The following is a 17809-nucleotide window of genomic DNA, read 5'->3' as shown; positions in this document are numbered from 1 at the left end:
GTTCTCCTGGTACGGAACGTAAGTCTCTCCCTCGCAAACTGACTGGGTTCCGTTGTGGCGTTTGGTAGGTCTTCCTCTCCTAGGTGGTGTGTTGTGGCCCCCTCGAGGTCTGGTCACTGCTGGCGGGGTGTTTGACAGCCGTCGTCGTGGCTGCGGTGACCCAGGGAAAGGGGAGACCAAGCAGAAAGGGGCCGTTAGTTTCAGCGTCCACTGGGAGGGCATGCACCGGGGGACCCAGGGGTGTAGTGTAGGGGACACCACTCGTGACCACACAACTCAATAACTATGCAGTGTGGGAGTGAGGGGAGGAAACAGACTGTGAGGGGGGAGTAAACGCGGGATAATGGACACAATAGGGGGAAGGGGGACGCAGGACCTCACACGGGGCTATTTACACTAAAGTACACGCTTGCTCCCCACCCAAGTCGCCATACGCTGACGTACCTGGGCAAGCCACGCTCCTCCCCTGGGAGAGTGGCACGGCGACTCGCAGGGTCGTTGGCCTCCTGGCTTCCCCTCGGTCGCTCCTCCGCTGGCTTCCAGCTGTTCGTCGGGTTCTCCGCTTCTTCCTCCGTTTCTCTCGTCTCCGGTTCCTGATTCTCCGTCTTCTCTCTTCTCCGGCACTTCGGGGGTGACGTCACACGCCATCCACATTGCTTCCTCTCTTTTGACCAATCCTGGCCGGCTGACGTGAACAGTGGGCGGTTCCTCCTCCTCTGTGTAAGTCCAGTTAAAGGAGCCGCGTTCTTCCTCGGCATACTCCTCGGACTCCGTTTCCCAGGGATCGGTCTGCAAAGAAGGAGGACGTGCCGGGTCAGTACCAGGTGCCCACCAGTCACTTGCAGCGCAACCCCCTATATCACGCGGCCTTACCCTGTCACAGTGCTGCAGACAGTTTTAGTGAGTGCTGGCTTTGAAGAGCCAGTCATCTAGGTAGGGGAAGACGTGAATTTGTTGTCTTCGGAGATGAGCAGCAACTATAGCTAGGCATTTGGTAAAAACTCTGGGTGCTGTATGACGAAGGGAAGTACCTTGAATTTGTAGTGCTTGCCTGCTATCACAAATCCCTGGTATTTACGATGAGCTGGATGAACTGGAACATGAAAATATGCGTCTTTCAAATCTAGAGTAGGCAAAGTCTGCTGTTTGTAAAAGTGGGAGTACTTGTTGGAGTGTCACCATGTGAAAATGCTCTAACAGTATGTAATGGTTTAGCTCTCTCAGATCTAGAATAGGTCTTAGGGAACCGTCCTATTGGGGATGAGAAAGTACATAGAGTAAACACCTGAGTCCTGGTACTGTTCTGGAACTGGCTCTATTGCTCCTTTAGTAAAAGGCACTCGATATCTTGTTTTAGCAAGTGTATGTGTTCCGGAGATAACTTGTGAGTGCGATGTGGAATGTTTGGGAGATTGCTGGTAAGCTCCAGGCAATAACCATGTTAGATAATTCCAAGCACCCATTTGTCTGATGTTATAGACTGCCAAATGGGGAGGAATTGCTGAATTCTTCCCCTGACAGGTGTGGTATAATTGGGGGGGGAGAAGCGTGGTTAAGTCACTGTTTGTTGAGGGAAGGAGTGTTACAGGGTGTGTTATCCTTACCTTTACCCTTGAAGTTGTTGCCACTATAACCTCCTCTGAAAAAGCCTCTGGAGGGAGAGGACTGGTTGTTACCTTTGGAAGCCGAGGTATTTGGTTCTGGGGATCTGGTCTTTGACCCTCCTCTGAAGAAGTAGCAACAAAAGGAACCTCTGCTGGATACGCCTGGTCAATGTTGGGGCCAAATTTGTGTTCCTTATCAAATGGTGTGTTAAGGATGGATTGTTGGATCTCAGGTTTAAAACCTGAAATCCTTAACCAAGCGTGTCCGCTGAGCAGGATGCTGGTGTTAATCTCTCTAGCTGCAGAACACAACGAATAGAGGAATTAGAAATGTGTTTACCCTCATTCACTAAGTCCTGTGCTATAGCCGTATGCTCATCTGGGAGATATTGAAGCAATTGTTCCATTTTGCACCAGTCTGCTCTGTCATATCTGGCTAAAAGGCCTCGGGTATTCACAAAGGCACCATTGATTTGCTGCCTGAGTGGCTACGCGCTTGCCAGAAGCATCAATTTGTTTGGACTTTTTATCTGGCGGAGGAGCATTCCCTGGTGTTTGAGAATTTGCTCTCGTAAGAGCATTCAATACGACTAGGTAATCTAATGGCACTTGTCCTTTGATAAAAATGAGGTCTGTAGGAGAGTCCTTATATTTTTTGTCCACTTTAGGCGTTAAGATGTGGGCTCTGACTGGATCCTGAAAAATCTCATCAGCATGTCGCATCATGCCCTTATGCATTGGGAGCGATTGTGATGACCTGTGTGTAGTGCCAATGTCTCATATAAAAAATCTACTTCTAGTGATTCTTTGTGCAGCTCTACCCCATGATAATGTGCAGCCCTGGCAATGAGTTCCTGGAGTGATGGATTGTCGTCTGGAGATCGTTTGGCTGGGTAAAGGTCTGGATCAGTATCACCTGGGGGATCCAGTGTGTAATCTGTCCATGGGTCTGTTAGAATATTCATCCCCCATCATCTGTATCATCATCGTCATGATGAGACTGAGGAGAATCCTGAGGTGTAATTTGCAAAGGATTCTCAAGTGGTGATGGGGATGCTGGAGGTTGAGGCGATGGCATATGAAAAGGACTTGTAGCGACAGACTTTCCCTTCAAGGGGATTTTGTAAGTGTTCTCTTCTTGAAGCTTGCGCTTGTGAAGTGGCTTTACGTGAATATGGCTGGTGTCAGGGTTAATATGCAACCTCTTTTGCTTCGGATCTGGCGTTTAAGGAATAGTGTCCAATTTGGGAACCGAAGGAGTCTTTTTGTGCTTCAGGGCCGAAGTTTTCGGTGGCGACGTTTTCTGTGCCGACGTGACTTGAAAACATTCTTAGAAGAAAAACAACTTTTAATCATCCGAGCACAACACTAGATGGAGGACTTATGCACAGCATGTGTACCTACAGCCACAAATGCCTCGAACAAAATATTCTGCAAGGGCCTTGTTTTTCACTTTCAGTTAACTGCATTAACCCTAAATAAAAAATAAATGCTCGTTAAATAGTTGGCAATACATTGTTTTGAAATTATGAAATTTTATTTGGTTAATGTGATTACTGCAGACGTGGGGAATACTGACTTATGTCTTTATAGTGATACGAGGTCCCAGCCTGAAACAGACAGCACTGTGAATATGCAAGTCATTATTTTAAAATTTTATTATACACAAGTTAGGCTCTGCAAAATTATTTAGTGTTTTAAGATAGAATAATTGCTTTCAGAGTATAAATGTTATTCATAGTTAAACTGTACCTAGAGCAAAGATTTTCATAAGTATCTATTAAAAGTACACTTTCTAGACCTCACCGTATAACACCTTGGTGTTACCTTTCAAAAACAATAATTTGTTGTCACCGTTAAGTGACTCCATCAATTTAAGCCTATACTGGCTCCCAAGTAGCTTTTACATTTGGTGATTGACCAATTGCTCACATTTACATTTCATTCAGTTATCAGGCACCCGGGTGAGAAGGACTGTTTCGTCCTTGCTCTCTGTCCCTCCCTGTACTTAGCAGCACAGTGAAACCCCACCCCAGCCCAATCTCACCTTCCACTCACTTTCACACAAAGGCACCTCAAGGGCGACATTAACTGTTCAGGGATGATTGTGTTTTTTAATAAAAAGTATGGGAACTGCTTTTGTAAGATTAAATAGTATGGTCATGATAGTTCTCAAAGGTCCTGTCCACTTTGACCTCTGTTTACATGCATATGTTTTTCAAGTTGAGTTGAAGGGGTGACAAGGAATAGGCCAGCAGGATGATGTTCAGAAGCAGTGCTCTGATCATCTGTTCCCCTTGGGCCTCAGAGTAATGGACCAGGAGAAAGAAGTAAGTAATGAGATCCTTGTACAGCCTCAAAGAGATGGCCCAGAGGAAAGGGCGGTATATGGCAGTCGCACCAGTGCCCAGGGGTGTGAAGGGCCAAATAAACCATAGGTATGGCTGTTGCACTATTCTTCTTTGTTTGCATCAGAGACCAGTACACATAAGCTGTGCCAGTATTGCTTTGGGCCTTGAAAACATGGTCCGGCGGAGGTGAAACTTGAAGCAGAGGAGATATCTTAGCTCAGTCTCAGAGAGAGAGATGGCAGAAAGGGGCTGGGAAACAATGGGACCATGCTTTTAATAAAGGGCAGAGGAGACTGCCTGCTTCACAAAGCGGTAGCTACATTAGTAAAGCAGGAGTAGAGGCTCTGGACCCCAGGACTGTGAGAAGCCTACTGCATCACATTTATGACTGCCTTTACAAAAGGGTCACAGGGGTTCATTTTCCTTGCAAGTGTTTGGGTAGCGTTGCTGCAAAAAGAGGGCAACACATGGGAGCTCATTTTTTACTGGAAGAAAAAGAGTCTGCTTTAAGTTTGAAGTGATGGCCAGGCATGAGGGGAAGGAGTTAAAGAAGCAGAGGAGACAGCCTACTTCTCAGGGTTGTAGCTACCATTTGTGTAGCAGGTGCAGTTGTATTAAGACCCAGCTTACAGCACCCCAACTATGGGGCCTTATTTTTTTGTATGATATGTTTGCATGTTTATGAATCACACATATAGGGCCTGATTACTCCATCACAACGGTGACAGACATCCCAGCCGTCAAAATATAAATCCCAGAAGATATAATGGAATTTATATTTCTGTGGACGGGATATTCATCCCAGTTGTGACGGAGTAACCTTTCGCCAAGATCTAAATCAAGCCCTTAGTATGGATCTCGAAAGCTCTGTCCCCTCCGCTCAGCCCTGTCCCTCCCTCTGCCCCGATTCTTGTCATAGACTTTGGGAGGAGAGCTAGAATACAAAACATTCTGCTTGGGGGTCCAGAGCAAATATTTTGAAGTCCTTTCATCAAAGGTTGGGGCGAGCCAATGCTTTCACAGCAGTACTTAACTTAAATACTTACATGGACCAGCTAAAGGAAGCAAAGCATAAAACGCTGGTAGAACAACACCCTCTTCCTTATGAAACTGATTGAGTGCGTTCAAAATGACCAAATGATCTTTACTCTCAACAAACTCCATCAGATCTTCTTCTGTGACTACAATGGGAAGACAATCGGAGAAAAAGTATTACTAACCACGACATAAAGTTTGCCTACATTTTAACATTTTAAACAAACAGCATTTTCTACCATTTTCTCATGCCTTTACCTCAGATCCTCTGGCACTTCAAGGTACTGGCCAATGCAACAAGTACTTCCTGTCAATGCATGCGCAGTTCACTTAGTCCCATTGCATTTGTTTGTGCAGATGTACTTAATTGATGTATGTTGTGAAGGAGACCATGTTAGACGTGGGTGAGCAGTCAAGCTTGCTCTCTGACGGTTATGTGGGTTACAATATAAATACCATACAATAAAAGTGAAGTTCCAACCAGAACTATATATTGTAAAAATATTTATTTACAATAGAAGAGGTTCAAAGTAGAACAAATAAAAATCAAGGGCACCTTCTGGGGCCCCAGATGTGATCCTTAAGAGATTATAATGGCGACTGCTCATAAGCATAAAAGAGGTTAAACAATAAAAACTCTAGAGCATATGTTAGGCTACGGTAATGAATTTAGAGATCTTCAGAAACAGTGAACAAGGCAGTCTCGTACTGTAGTTAACAAACATGTTTTCACGTACCGGGAATTCTTGCAAAGGTTTCAGCCTTTAGCAATAGCTCTGTGTGCTTTTCAGTCCATTGTTTTGGTAGCAGAACCTCTTCTCCAAATGGGACGTTCCTCACAGTATTTTATTTATAGAAGTTTGATAGTGTGAACCTAGCTCTATGGGCAACAAAGCACTTTACAAATAACTAAGGGCCTGATTTAGAGTTGGGCACAGAGGTACTCCATCACAAATGTGAGGAATATTTTGTCTGCCTTATTACAAGTGTCACTGGGTATAATACAGTTGTAATAAGGCGAATCACAATCTATCATGTTTCTGATGGAGCAACCCATCCGCCAAACTCTAAATCAGGACCTAAAATCTTAAACAGGTGCATTTAAAGGAGAACTGAGCGCTTTACAAGTAAGATCAACAGTAAAACAACAACTACATTTGCAAGATCATTGGGTTGGAGGGAAAATGAGTGAGATATAAGAATTCACTAGAGGCAGTACATTGTAATTATTATAGTGCATACTACCCCCTGACAAGGCTTTGAAGCACTTTTTGACGAGTAGACCCCTATTCCGGAACCCAAAGTGGATTTTGTGGTTGATTAGTATAGGGAAATAGAAGTTGTTAATCGGGGCAGGAGACATGTGAGTCTGTTAGGTGGACTGAATAGGATAAAGGAGAGATAGAGGAGAGAAGGGTCTAGAAAGTGTTATTTGGGAGATCATATTAGTAAAATTTAAGGCGATATATATTGTGCCGGTAAGTTTTAAGAGCAATAAATAGTCAACACCAACTGACCACCAAACAAGCTGTTTCTTTCGGTTCTGCAGCGCTTCTGTTAGAGTAAACCGAAATGTCAAAACCATTCTAAAAAAAACACTCTAAGCGTCAAAGTTCTGTAGGGGCAAGGAACAGGAAGGACAAGCATTTGCAATGCAATAGGTCTTGCATTTGCGAGTGCTTCAGCTATTGCCATTGGAAATGACAAAACCTTCTATTTATGTGTTGGTTTTTAAAACAGATAAATAAAAGGGATTGTCATTTACAATGGTAATAGCTTAACCTCTTGCAAATGCGAAACCTATTACCTTGCAAATGCTTTTTATATATGGTCTGTCTGCCAGTCCCTCTGCTCGGGGCTCAGCCTGTTAAAGTTAACCTGCGGCCATCTTGCACCAATGACTACCAACAAGCAAGAAGAGAAAACAGCTGAGTACATTTAAGCTTTAGCTAGGAAAAATGAAGGCATTTTTGTGCTGATTATTAACATTTGACCATTGTATTTTGTCTGTGTATAGTTTCTATTAAAAAACTGGTGTGCATAACAAACAAATACATATAATATTGTGCTGCCCACATATGGAGAGGGGGTGGGGACGGTAGCTTGTTTCCTTCCCAGTATAAGAATTGGCTTGGTAGTTTGGTTTGCCCTGTTCCCATCATGCACTGGGACAGGAACAGACTAATTTGCATATAGCCAAGTTCTGAGCTGGGATGGTGCAGTGAGCTAAAAAACGGTGATGGATCAAGCCCTGATCTTTGGACTGGGTAAGAGTGGTCTGCTTAATTCAGGCACTCTGTTCATCACCACCCCCTTTTCTGAATCATTTTGTCCACCATAAGCGTGGAAGGGTATACTCAGATGTGAGTCCCTTGCTCATTGCACCATCAGGATTCAAGCAAGCCGGGCCGACGAGGCTGAAATGCCAGAAACCGGTCCCCGGTAGCTTGTTTCCTTCCCAGTATAAGAATTGGCTTGGTAGTTTGGTTTGCCCTGTTCCCATCATGCACTGGGACAGGAACAGACTAATTTGCATATAGCCAAGTTCTGAGCTGGGATGGTGCAGTGAGCTAAAAAACGGTGATGGATCAAGCCCTGATCTTTGGACTGGGTAAGAGTGGTCTGCTTAATTCAGGCACTCTGTTCATCACCACCCCCTTTTCTGAATCATTTTGTCCACCATAAGCGTGGAAGGGTATACTCAGATGTGAGTCCCTTGCTCATTGCACCATCAGGATTCAAGCAAGCCGGGCCGACGAGGCTGAAATGCCAGAAACCGGTCCCCGGTAGCTTGTTTCCTTCCCAGTATAAGAATTGGCTTGGTAGTTTGGTTTGCCCTGTTCCCATCATGCACTGGGACAGGAACAGACTAATTTGCATATAGCCAAGTTCTGAGCTGGGATGGTGCAGTGAGCTAAAAAACGGTGATGGATCAAGCCCTGATCTTTGGACTGGGTAAGAGTGGTCTGCATAATTCAGGCACTCTGTTCATCACCACCCCCTTTTCTGAATCACATATGGAGAGGACACGGCTCAGCGGTCAGAGCTACCGACTCAGTAGCTGGGGACCAGTGTTCGAGCATAGGCATCAGCTCATCATCAAATCACTTGATCGATCTACTGACGTAAATAAAAATACAGAGTGATCAAGTGGGATTGGGGGAAGAGAAGAAAAAGGTAAACAGACCTCGGAGAGGTGGTTGGGGCAGTGAGGGGTGAAGGGGAGGAGCTGTAGCCAAGGAGCCAGAGAGCAGCTGTTGTTGCAGGAAAGCATGTTGTGCCTGCAGTAGGAGAAACTTGGTAAAGAAAATAGTGCTTACACACTAAATAAGACCTACAGTATAAAAACAGAAGTAAACGGGCCAGTCCTCATGGAAGGTTACAAATTAAGACAAGGCGGTACTAAGGAGGGACTAACAAGTCTATTAACCAAACAGAAGCCAGCGTTTACCAAGGACAATAAAACAAGCCAATGGAAAGTATGAGTGGAGAGTGGGTGGGGCTTCAAATCCATACTCTAACACAGCATGCCTTGCAGAGCAGCACATGCGCTGCCCACGCTCGACCTAAAAAAGGAAACTGAAGGGTTGGAAGTGGGAAAGGTAAGGATAGTATGTTGTAGTTTGAAGAATGGATCTTTTATTCTTTTCTGAACACAAATGTCTTGATTACGAGTTGCCCGGCTATTGATACACTCATTATCACACCGATAAATTTCACTGAGGCGTTTCAAATTTCTCCCAAGTAATAATTATTTCCTATTATGAGTTTTGCACTTGGGATGGAGCATAACGTGGATGTTGGTGCTTACTGCACCAAAATCTGCATGTCCCGGTATGGACTGGGCATTTTTCTCCCTTTAAATTCTGGCAGGTTTGACCTGCTGAAATGTAATGAGGGATTTTTTTTTACCACACTCACTATGTAAATAGTGCAATAAAAAATGTAAAACTCATGATTTTGATATGTGTGGCAACAGGGGTTACCAAAAGTATCTGCATTTATTAGTCCACTCATAATGAGGGGATCAAAGATCTGGATTAAGTTTGTTATGCTTAGTTTTCATTATCAAATGGCTAAGCATGAAAAAGCTTGTTTCAGGAACTTGCTTTGCTTGTTTTTGGGAATTTCTAGAAGTGAAGAAGATTTGCCTCTGGTGTCCCTTTTGCCTCACGTGGAGTTGAAAATGTCTTTTAGGTATGATGTGAGGCTATCATGAAGAGCTTTGTGTTCTAAGCATGCCGTTAGGATTTTATTTCTTGTTTTCAAAGGGAGCAAGATTATTTCTATTAAAGGGACTTATTATATGACCTGATTTCTTGATGCTCCTGACTATTGAGGGAGGTGCATGAAGGATGGACAGACAGCAGAGCCTGGCTGTGTCTCCCTGAACAGAACTCTGAAGTGAGGCTCCCCTCTTTGAGAATATGTTGAATATCGATACATGCTGAGATGAAAGGAAGGTAGGATTTTAAAATTAGGTGGTGTGTTCTCAGCTCTAACATATTGTTGTGATTCTTTGAAAATGGAAGGTGCACCAGGAATGGAGTCAAAACCATAAGAGTAAATCCATCAACTTTATTTATTGGTCATAGCAGTAAAAAATGGCATAGACCAACGCGTTTCGTTCCTTTGAGGGAACTTCATCAGGGCTTCAAGTATCTAGTGGAATATTCAAATCTTTCTTTGTATAACTGAGATCAACGTGGAGCAAGCAGAGATAGTGCCCCACAATAAGGGTCCTGTATCGGGCGCATTTGCTGTAAGTCGAGAACCAGTACATCCAGATGACAAGGTTAGATGAATTACGTTCATTGTGGGGGACTATCTTGGCTTGCCCCACGTTGACCTCAGTTATACAAAGAAAGTTTTGAATATTCCACTAGATACTTGAAGCCCTGATGAAGTTCCCTTAAAGGAATGAAACGCGTTGGCTGATGCCATTTATTACTGCTATGACCAATAAAGAAAATTGATGGACTAACTCATATGGTTTTGGCTCCATTCCTGGTGCACATTCCATTTTCAAAGAATTGTTTTTTTCTGGATTCCAGTGGAGCTGAAAGGAGGCAGGTTCCGGAAGTGGATGCACAGGACTCAATGTTTGTAGATAGGGATTGAGGTGCTGAACCTTTGGTCAGCCGCTGTTAGGAGTTTCTTTTGTTTATCTATATTGTTGTGATACTTATGCTCTGAAGGGGACCCCTTCACCAGAGCAAAGTAGTCATTAAGGGTGGGTTCCCATTCCTCCATCAAGTCATCTGTTATAATGACTTTTGCTGGAGGTTAGTCATGAAGAGACTCACTGTACAGTCTTCCCTTTCTAGCACCCACATAATAGGACCTGCAGTAAGAAGAGTATCAGGTGGATTTTTTCTCCCCAAACTCCAATTATCTCACTCTTCTAGATCCTGCATGTGAAATGTAATAGGACAAACAGTGGGAAACCCAATATACCCTTGGAGGCTTGGGAAATGCCAATGATAAAAGGTAACTGTGCCTATAAGGGATTTTATTTAGAGTACTCAGTGAAACTAATTATGTAGAGCTTAAAAGAAACTCCTACAAATGCTCCAAACCTTGGTTTACAGAGAGTCTTAACTCCGAAAGAAGAAACGTAAGGCTTGCTGAAAGGCAATTGTGGTCTTATCCCTCCTTTGAACATCTCTACCACCTGAGATCCTTGAGAAGCATTTATAATAAATGCATCAGATGCTCGAAGGCCACCTTTTCAGAACTCAACCAGACTAAGCAAAAAAACAGTTTGAACTCATCAAGTGCCAAGCCAATAGTCATCCGAACCCTGCGTCTCTGGGTCAAGGGACACTGCCTAATTGTGAAGAATTTGCAGACTTCTTCACTGCTAAGTCTAGTAAAACTGAATTACGATCTGCCCAGGACCACCTGTCGATCAGGCCACGGACCTCCGTCTGTTCACTAGGTAAGACTATCTCGGACGCTTTTCATCCCTACCCCCCTAAAAATAATGCATTCTTGAGTCTGTTCCAAACCCTGGATGAGTGCACTATACTCAAAACACTGTCGACTCTGAAACCTTCCAATCATTACATTGGCCCTCTGCCATCGAACTTCTTCTGGAAGTGAGATCCTCCTTACTGTCATTGTGGACAAAAATCGTCAATGCATCACTTCTGCAAGGGGATATTCCGGACTGCCTAAAATCGGGGCAAGTTACCCGATCTTAAAGAAACCAACAGCTGATCCCACAGACCTGCATAACATTTGCCCACTCTCCAAAATCCCCACCCTGGCAAAGCTCCTAGAGAAATGTGTGCTGGCCCAACTCTGCAACCACATCAATCATTTCCAACTCCTGGACCAATGCCAATCTGGTTTCCGCCCGGGCCATAGCACTGAGTCAGCTCTAACGCATATTGTTGCTGATGTGCTAAGAATGCTAAACCACAATGAGTCATGCCTACTGATCGTTCTAGACCTCTCATTAGCATTTGATACTGTCAAACACGATAACCTAATTGGCCTCCTGGATCACAGGATGGGGTTGTCTGGGCCGGTGCTTAACTGGTTCTCTTTGTTCCTCCTGAATAGATCTCAAACCTTCAAGGTGAACCAATCCTTGCCCCATCCTGCACCGGTTACGCTGCTGGTTCCACAAGGCACAGCACTCTCTCCCACACTCTTTAACTTGTTCATGGAGCCGCTAACAAATTCTGAAATCATCCAGCATTCCCCATCATATGTATACTGATGATACCCAACTTTATTTGAAGATCGCCATCTCAGAAGACATTCAGTCCCTCAATTCAGTCCTGCTGGAAACACAAATGTGGCTGACACGGAACCACCTGAAGCTAAATGCTCTAAAAACAGAATTCCTCCTAATCTCACCCCACAAGCAATCTGCAGTCATGGAACAATGGCTGAATCAGCTTACTGCTCTTAATTGTAGACCTCACCATGTGGACTCTGCATTCTCGCTTGGTATTATATTAGACAATAGTCTAAACATGCAAAAGCACATCAGCTCCCTCACCAAAGGAGCGAATTACCAACTAAGCATCTTAAGGAAGCTCAAACCTTTTCTCCCGGCCCAAGCCCTAAAGGTTGCAGTGCAAGCATTGGAGATCGCAAAGCTGGACTATGGCAGCGCAACGCTGTGTGGCTTGCCCAGAGGAAAACAGCTCCGCTTAGGGTGGCCTTCAATTCTGCCGCCAGGCTCATAATGGGAACTAAAAAATACAACCACATCATTCCAGACTTGCTGGCCCTGAAGTGGCTCACATATGAAGTTGGATACAGTTGAAAATTGCATGCATGACACACAAAGCCATCCACTTCAAGACCCCACTGTACCTCGCCCAGAAATTGGAGCTCTCATGTGGTACAAGTGCCTCCAGAAGTGCCAGCACCCTTTTACTCGAACCATAAAAATTCAAGAAGAAAAAGACTTACAATCCATCCTTCTCAGGCATGGCACCGAGGATCTGGAACTCTCACACCCCCAAAGTTAGGGTGATCCCTTCCGCTGTCCGCTTCAAAATGGAAGTGAAAGGACTCTTGGTGAAGAAATATCTACCTCAGTCCATCTTCCCTACTTAACCCGGATCCATGGCTGATGTGTGTAGCCCAGAGGCCTTGCTGGCATGACTGCTGGGCATTTTTTTTTAAATGTTGTACTTTTCGATTATTTGACTCTGTATGTTTACCAATACCCTCCTGGCTGCATAATCTATAAAGTGCTCTGATGCCCTCGGTGGTCATGTTCGCGCTATATAAAACTCTATTTATTTATAGAGTATAGAGGATGGTGAAAGGAGAATTACAATTGACCCATATATACTGCCCCTAACTGGTAGCAAATGAGAGGACGTATATGCCATCTGTGAAGGCAGCTGTAGTTTAGAGGAGCAGTGCCCCATACATGCCGCTCGACTGAAGTAAGTGTCAGCATAAGCAAATCCCATGTGATTGCTCTTATTATATGGCCAGGGCGCTTTGCAACTACGTATGCGATCCAGCAATTGCATGATCGTGGAGATTTTTGACATCCTCTCATTTGCTTCCAGTTAGGGGCTGTATATATGGGTCAATTGTAATTCTCCTTTCACTGTCCGGACGATAGTCTAACAGGCTCACATGCCATCAAGACCGAAACATTGACAAGCTCCTCTATTTTTTTCAATGATTTAGTCTGGCAGGAATTGTTTTCTGTTTTGTCAGATTCTATTTCTGTCTTTATAAGTTTGAAATAGATGGTAAAACAAATGTTTTGAAGGTTACAATTGTTGTATATGATTTGTCTGTCTCTGTCATTGTTATCACATTTTGTACCCCCACTTTGTTTATCCACATTAAATTAACAAGAAATTCAGAAATCTACACCCGTGTCTAAAATTTGTCAATATGTATTAAGTATGTTGTAAACGAGTGAATTGATGTTTTTGATTTTTCAAAGGTTAGTTACCAATCGGGACTTAACCATAGAGTAATCTACATAATTAGTTTCACTGAGTACTCTAAATAAAATCCCTTGTAGGCACAGTTACCTTTTAGCATGTGAAATCTGTCATTTGGTAATATGAAAATGCAGACAGTCAAACAATGTGGAAGACGAGACTCGTTTTACTATCTGAAAGAAACACCTAAGTGTGCAGAGCTTATGATGGCCACAGTGAAAACACCAAACCCTGCTCCTATGATTTCTGGAACACAACCACTCTTGTAACGGGAGTCATGTACTCATGGGTTTGGTGTGACTTAAGCGTCGGGCGACCTTTCATCAAGGCCCCACTTGCTATAAGGTGTAATGGATGAATCTGGGAGTAATTTGAGCCTCTCGTGTCTTACATACCAATTGCCTCCATTATTTCTGGAGAGATGGGGACAGGTGAGGTACCCAAACAATGAGAAGGCTGGCCTCCTTCACTTTATCTTTCACTTAGGCTCTTATTTTACTAACCTAATGGTCCTTTTCTGATCAACAATTATGTACAGCATGACGGAGCAAAGCCCATCCAGTGAGGAGTCCAGGGAAGGAGTTTTCTGGTCAGACTGGGATTGCAACAAATAGAGATGCACTCTACTCCTAGTTTAAGTCTCCAGAGTCGCAGCTGCAGAATGAAGCATGATCATCTCACATATACCCAAGAAAGGAGTGGTGTTGCTCAATCTCTCTTCGCAAAAGGCACCAACAACTACAACCAGGGCCAGAGGCTTTCTCAGTTCAAAGGCTACAATGTGAAAAAATGGTTGGGACCTCCACGGCCAGACAGGGAACAAGACTCAAATCAATGTTGGCAACAAAACCTCCAGAGCTGAGAAGGTTCCAGCGCTCGGCCCCTAGATCTTGCCACCCCATCCCTAGATTCAGCTGTAACAGGTTTTTTAGCCAAAAGAGGTCATACTAATAAGTGCTATCAACTTCACTAGGGTTATTCATACCACTTGTTTAGGTTCGAGGAGGTTGATCTCCACATTGCTATGTCCCTGGTTAAGATGCTTTGTTACCTCATTATGGAAAAGGTACTTACATCTAAGCTCTCTGTAGTGATTAAATCTAGTATCTCCTCCAGATCCTGGTGCTCATGGTAACATCGGGCCTGATCATGACTTTGGCAGTACAGCGCCGGCTACGCGCCAACACAGCATCATCAAAGCCATGCAGGGACTGCCCGCCAGATTATGAGTACACCTCGTGTCTAGCAGGCTTTTCTTTTGCTGCTCCTATGGCAGTGCCCTGAAAACAGGCACAGTAATGGGAACGCAAAAGAAGTTTCAGAACGGCATGGACTGTGAGGTCCATGACGTGCTGGAACTTGGGGTGCATGTAAACAGAAGGGCACATGTTGTGCCCACCTGAATGCATCCCCGTGGTGATGTGAGCATGCGGGTGCTGTATGGCCCCCTTTGTTTCCCCACCTGCATCCTTTTCATGGCGGTGAGCCCATCATGAAAAGGCTGGCTGTGGAGAAACTTGAATTGTGCTCGCAAGACCGCCATCGTGCTGCCTTGCATAGTGAATAGCCCTGTCCACTGCGCCACCTGGTGCAGCCAGCGCTGCGGTGGATGGTTCAAAAAGCCACCTTGAAATACAACGGCCAAAGGACCGCTGAGCCACCACAAGTCTGGCAGTCAAAGACTGCCAGACTCGAAATCGGGCCCATAGATGTGTAGTTGTTGACTATCCCAAAGGCAAGAGAAACAAAGGTAAAGCAGATCAGGTCCTACCTTTGTTTAGTGAGATGATAAGTGTGGCTTTAAGGGAGAGCCTCAGAGCAGAAACTGGAGGAAAAAGGAGAGAAAAACAGCAAAAACAGTCTAAGATCCAAAAGGAATAGTACTAGGAAACCCCATGAGAAGTCACGTTCCGTGACAGGAGAAGGATCTGATGCACATGTGTCAACAAATGAAAAGGCAGCAAGTTTGGGAAGGGTGGCAGGAAAAGGGCCTTGCTGCATCTGATGTTTGTATGTATGTGTATGCAGCTGCTGCACACCAATCTCTAAATTAATATTTACGGAAGTAATTTTCTTTTGCGCCACCAGATGGCAGATTACCCACAAGGTTAAGCATCGGAAAAAGGGAGAATATAAAAGTAACAAAGAACACTCCTTATTGCATTCAAACATTACCTTGTTGAAACAGAAAGTGCAAGGATTGGCATCCATATTTCTGCACATCTTCACCATGAGGGAAAGTTCGCATTGCATCACATAACAATTGAAAAACATCCTCCTTTTCATGCAAAAGTAGAAGCACTATAGAATCTAAGCATAAAATGAGAAAAGATAAAACACGTATTATATGCCGCAAAATAAAAAAAGTTGCACCTTTAAACCACATGTAAAGTTTTTTCATTTTTTTCAAGCAAAATCTGTACAATATATCTTTTATTATGCAGTTATTCATTCGTGAGATTTAAAAATCAACAATTCCAGTATTTTGAATCATATCCATTACTAAAATACAAATACATCATATTGGAATTTACTTTGTTCATGTCGTCTAACAATCCTTCTTCATTTTCTCTGACTAGACTGCTGGCACGTTTGGAATTCTGGGCACTGGAAGGCTGCTAATGCCACCCCACTGCACTTGCTAAAACCCTAAACATCGGACCCCATTGGCATTTAACTTTTAATTATTCTCACTGTAAAAATGCACAAAAAGTGTGCAAGTGATATGAAAGGGAAACGTCTAATTTGGACTGCAGTGTGGCCTTACACCGCTTTTCGCCATACAACCATACTTAGCATCCTTTTCTGAATGGGTGAAACATTCTGAGTGTTTATCAACCTAGGGGGTCATATCCATCTGTTTCTTATCCAAGTAATCTATGAATGATTGCCAAATCGCAAGGACGTTTTTCTTGCTCTCTAGTAAAGTGTGGCATCAACCCTTCTATTGCCATTGTATCCTAGGTTCTCCAACATCATGCACGCCAAGTTGGACTGGTTTCTGTTGGCTATATACTGGAACTAATAGTTGGTTGATCAATTTATGAACCTAACAAGGACTCTCTTCCCAGTTTGGATGGCATAATCCCAATAGAGTCACAGCAGTGCTACATGTATTGCTAATACACGTAAGTACTTCCATCCTTTCAGTACCTTCCTTTTTAGGGCACGCCCACCATATTTCTAGAGGTGTACCTAGCTTTCTGAGCCCCTCCAACATTTATCAGTCACGCCGAATCATCCTATGGAGCTTGCCTGGCGTGAGGTATCCCCCGTCATAATTTTTTAGTAGGATACTCTGTACTAGACTGACAGATTGTTCTTCTATATTTCCTTCCAGAGGGTTTCTTATCTTTCTGGAGGTAGTTATATTTACAAGACCCCTTCCCATTTGCCCATACATTTCCATGGTTCTTGTGTTCTCGGTGAACTGAGAAATCTATAAATAACAGACTCATCCATAGAAACTTCAAACGAAATAAGGAGCTTCTCGCCTTCTATTAAATATCTTACTGCTACCTCTTTACTCCGCCTAACCCCTTTGGAGGACCGAGTGTCTGAGTTAATGGTGCAGAAAATATCGGAACCTTTCTGTTTACGATACACCATATGTTATCCTGCAAGCACCAAAAGATATGATCAATTTGCCACTAAATATGTCTGCAATCAGACAACACTCCCTTGTCCTACAATTTAGGAAATGTATGTTTCCCAACCCAATGGTGAGTTTCGGAATATCAAATAGGGCATCACCAGACACAGGAAATTTGTGATGAGTGAGATTTCTGGAATCGTATGCATTATGTGCCTACAATACGCATTGGCAGGTCTGTTTTTGCTTGGTGGTCATAGGAGATCCCAGTGTCCTTCCCACCACCGCCTGTACATGTGGAACCAGTGTTTATCTGACTCCCTTGTCGAACATTCACTTAAAATGCATAGGATGGGCTGCCCAGTAATAATTAACTACAGAAGGAAAGTTTGGTCCTTCCTTTTATCTCAGAGCTCCCTGGATCTTCTTTCAGACACTGGATTCCAACTTGCCAAACGAATTTTATTAATGCCCTCTATAGGGCTTTTATTATTTCTCTCCCTAAGGGAACTGGGATACATACAGCATTCTTTGATTATGCTCATTTTGCCCGCTGCTAGATGACCCAACCAAGATGTGTACTAGCTCTCTCGTTTTATCTTGCCAGAGTGGTGCCACATATCGCCCATTAAAGGAAGGTGTTGTATTATCTATCCATAAATATCTAATCCTCCCTACTATAATCTTGAAGGATAAACTCTGAATTAGCCCCTGAACATACTCAGCAGCCTGCCGCAAGAGCAGTAGTTCTGCTTAATGGTTATACATTTTGTATCCAGAATCCATCCT

At 43.7% G+C, this 17809-nt stretch overlaps 1 protein-coding gene across 2 annotated transcripts in view; it reads right to left on the bottom strand.

Moving 5' to 3' along the window:
• LRRK2 (leucine rich repeat kinase 2) overlaps positions 1-17809 on the bottom strand; it is a 2266429-nt gene that overhangs the window by 2028928 nt on the left and 219692 nt on the right. The window contains exons 5-6 of one of the 2 annotated variants that reach the window (XM_078680082.1): positions 15604-15738; positions 5002-5136 (exon numbers count right to left, since the gene is read on the bottom strand). In XM_078680082.1, the coding sequence (XP_078536208.1) occupies positions 5002-5136; positions 15604-15738 (270 nt within the window). The remainder of the gene's footprint in view (positions 1-5001; positions 5137-15603; positions 15739-17809) is intronic. The other variant, XM_078680090.1, reaches the window with a different exon arrangement.

This window comes from Lissotriton helveticus, chromosome 1_1 (genome assembly GCF_964261635.1).
Source record: "Lissotriton helveticus chromosome 1_1, aLisHel1.1, whole genome shotgun sequence".
Lineage (NCBI taxonomy): Eukaryota > Metazoa > Chordata > Amphibia > Caudata > Salamandridae > Lissotriton > Lissotriton helveticus.
The sequence above is the reverse complement of the archived record's forward strand: the minus strand, read 5'-3'. Positions and strand labels throughout refer to the sequence as shown.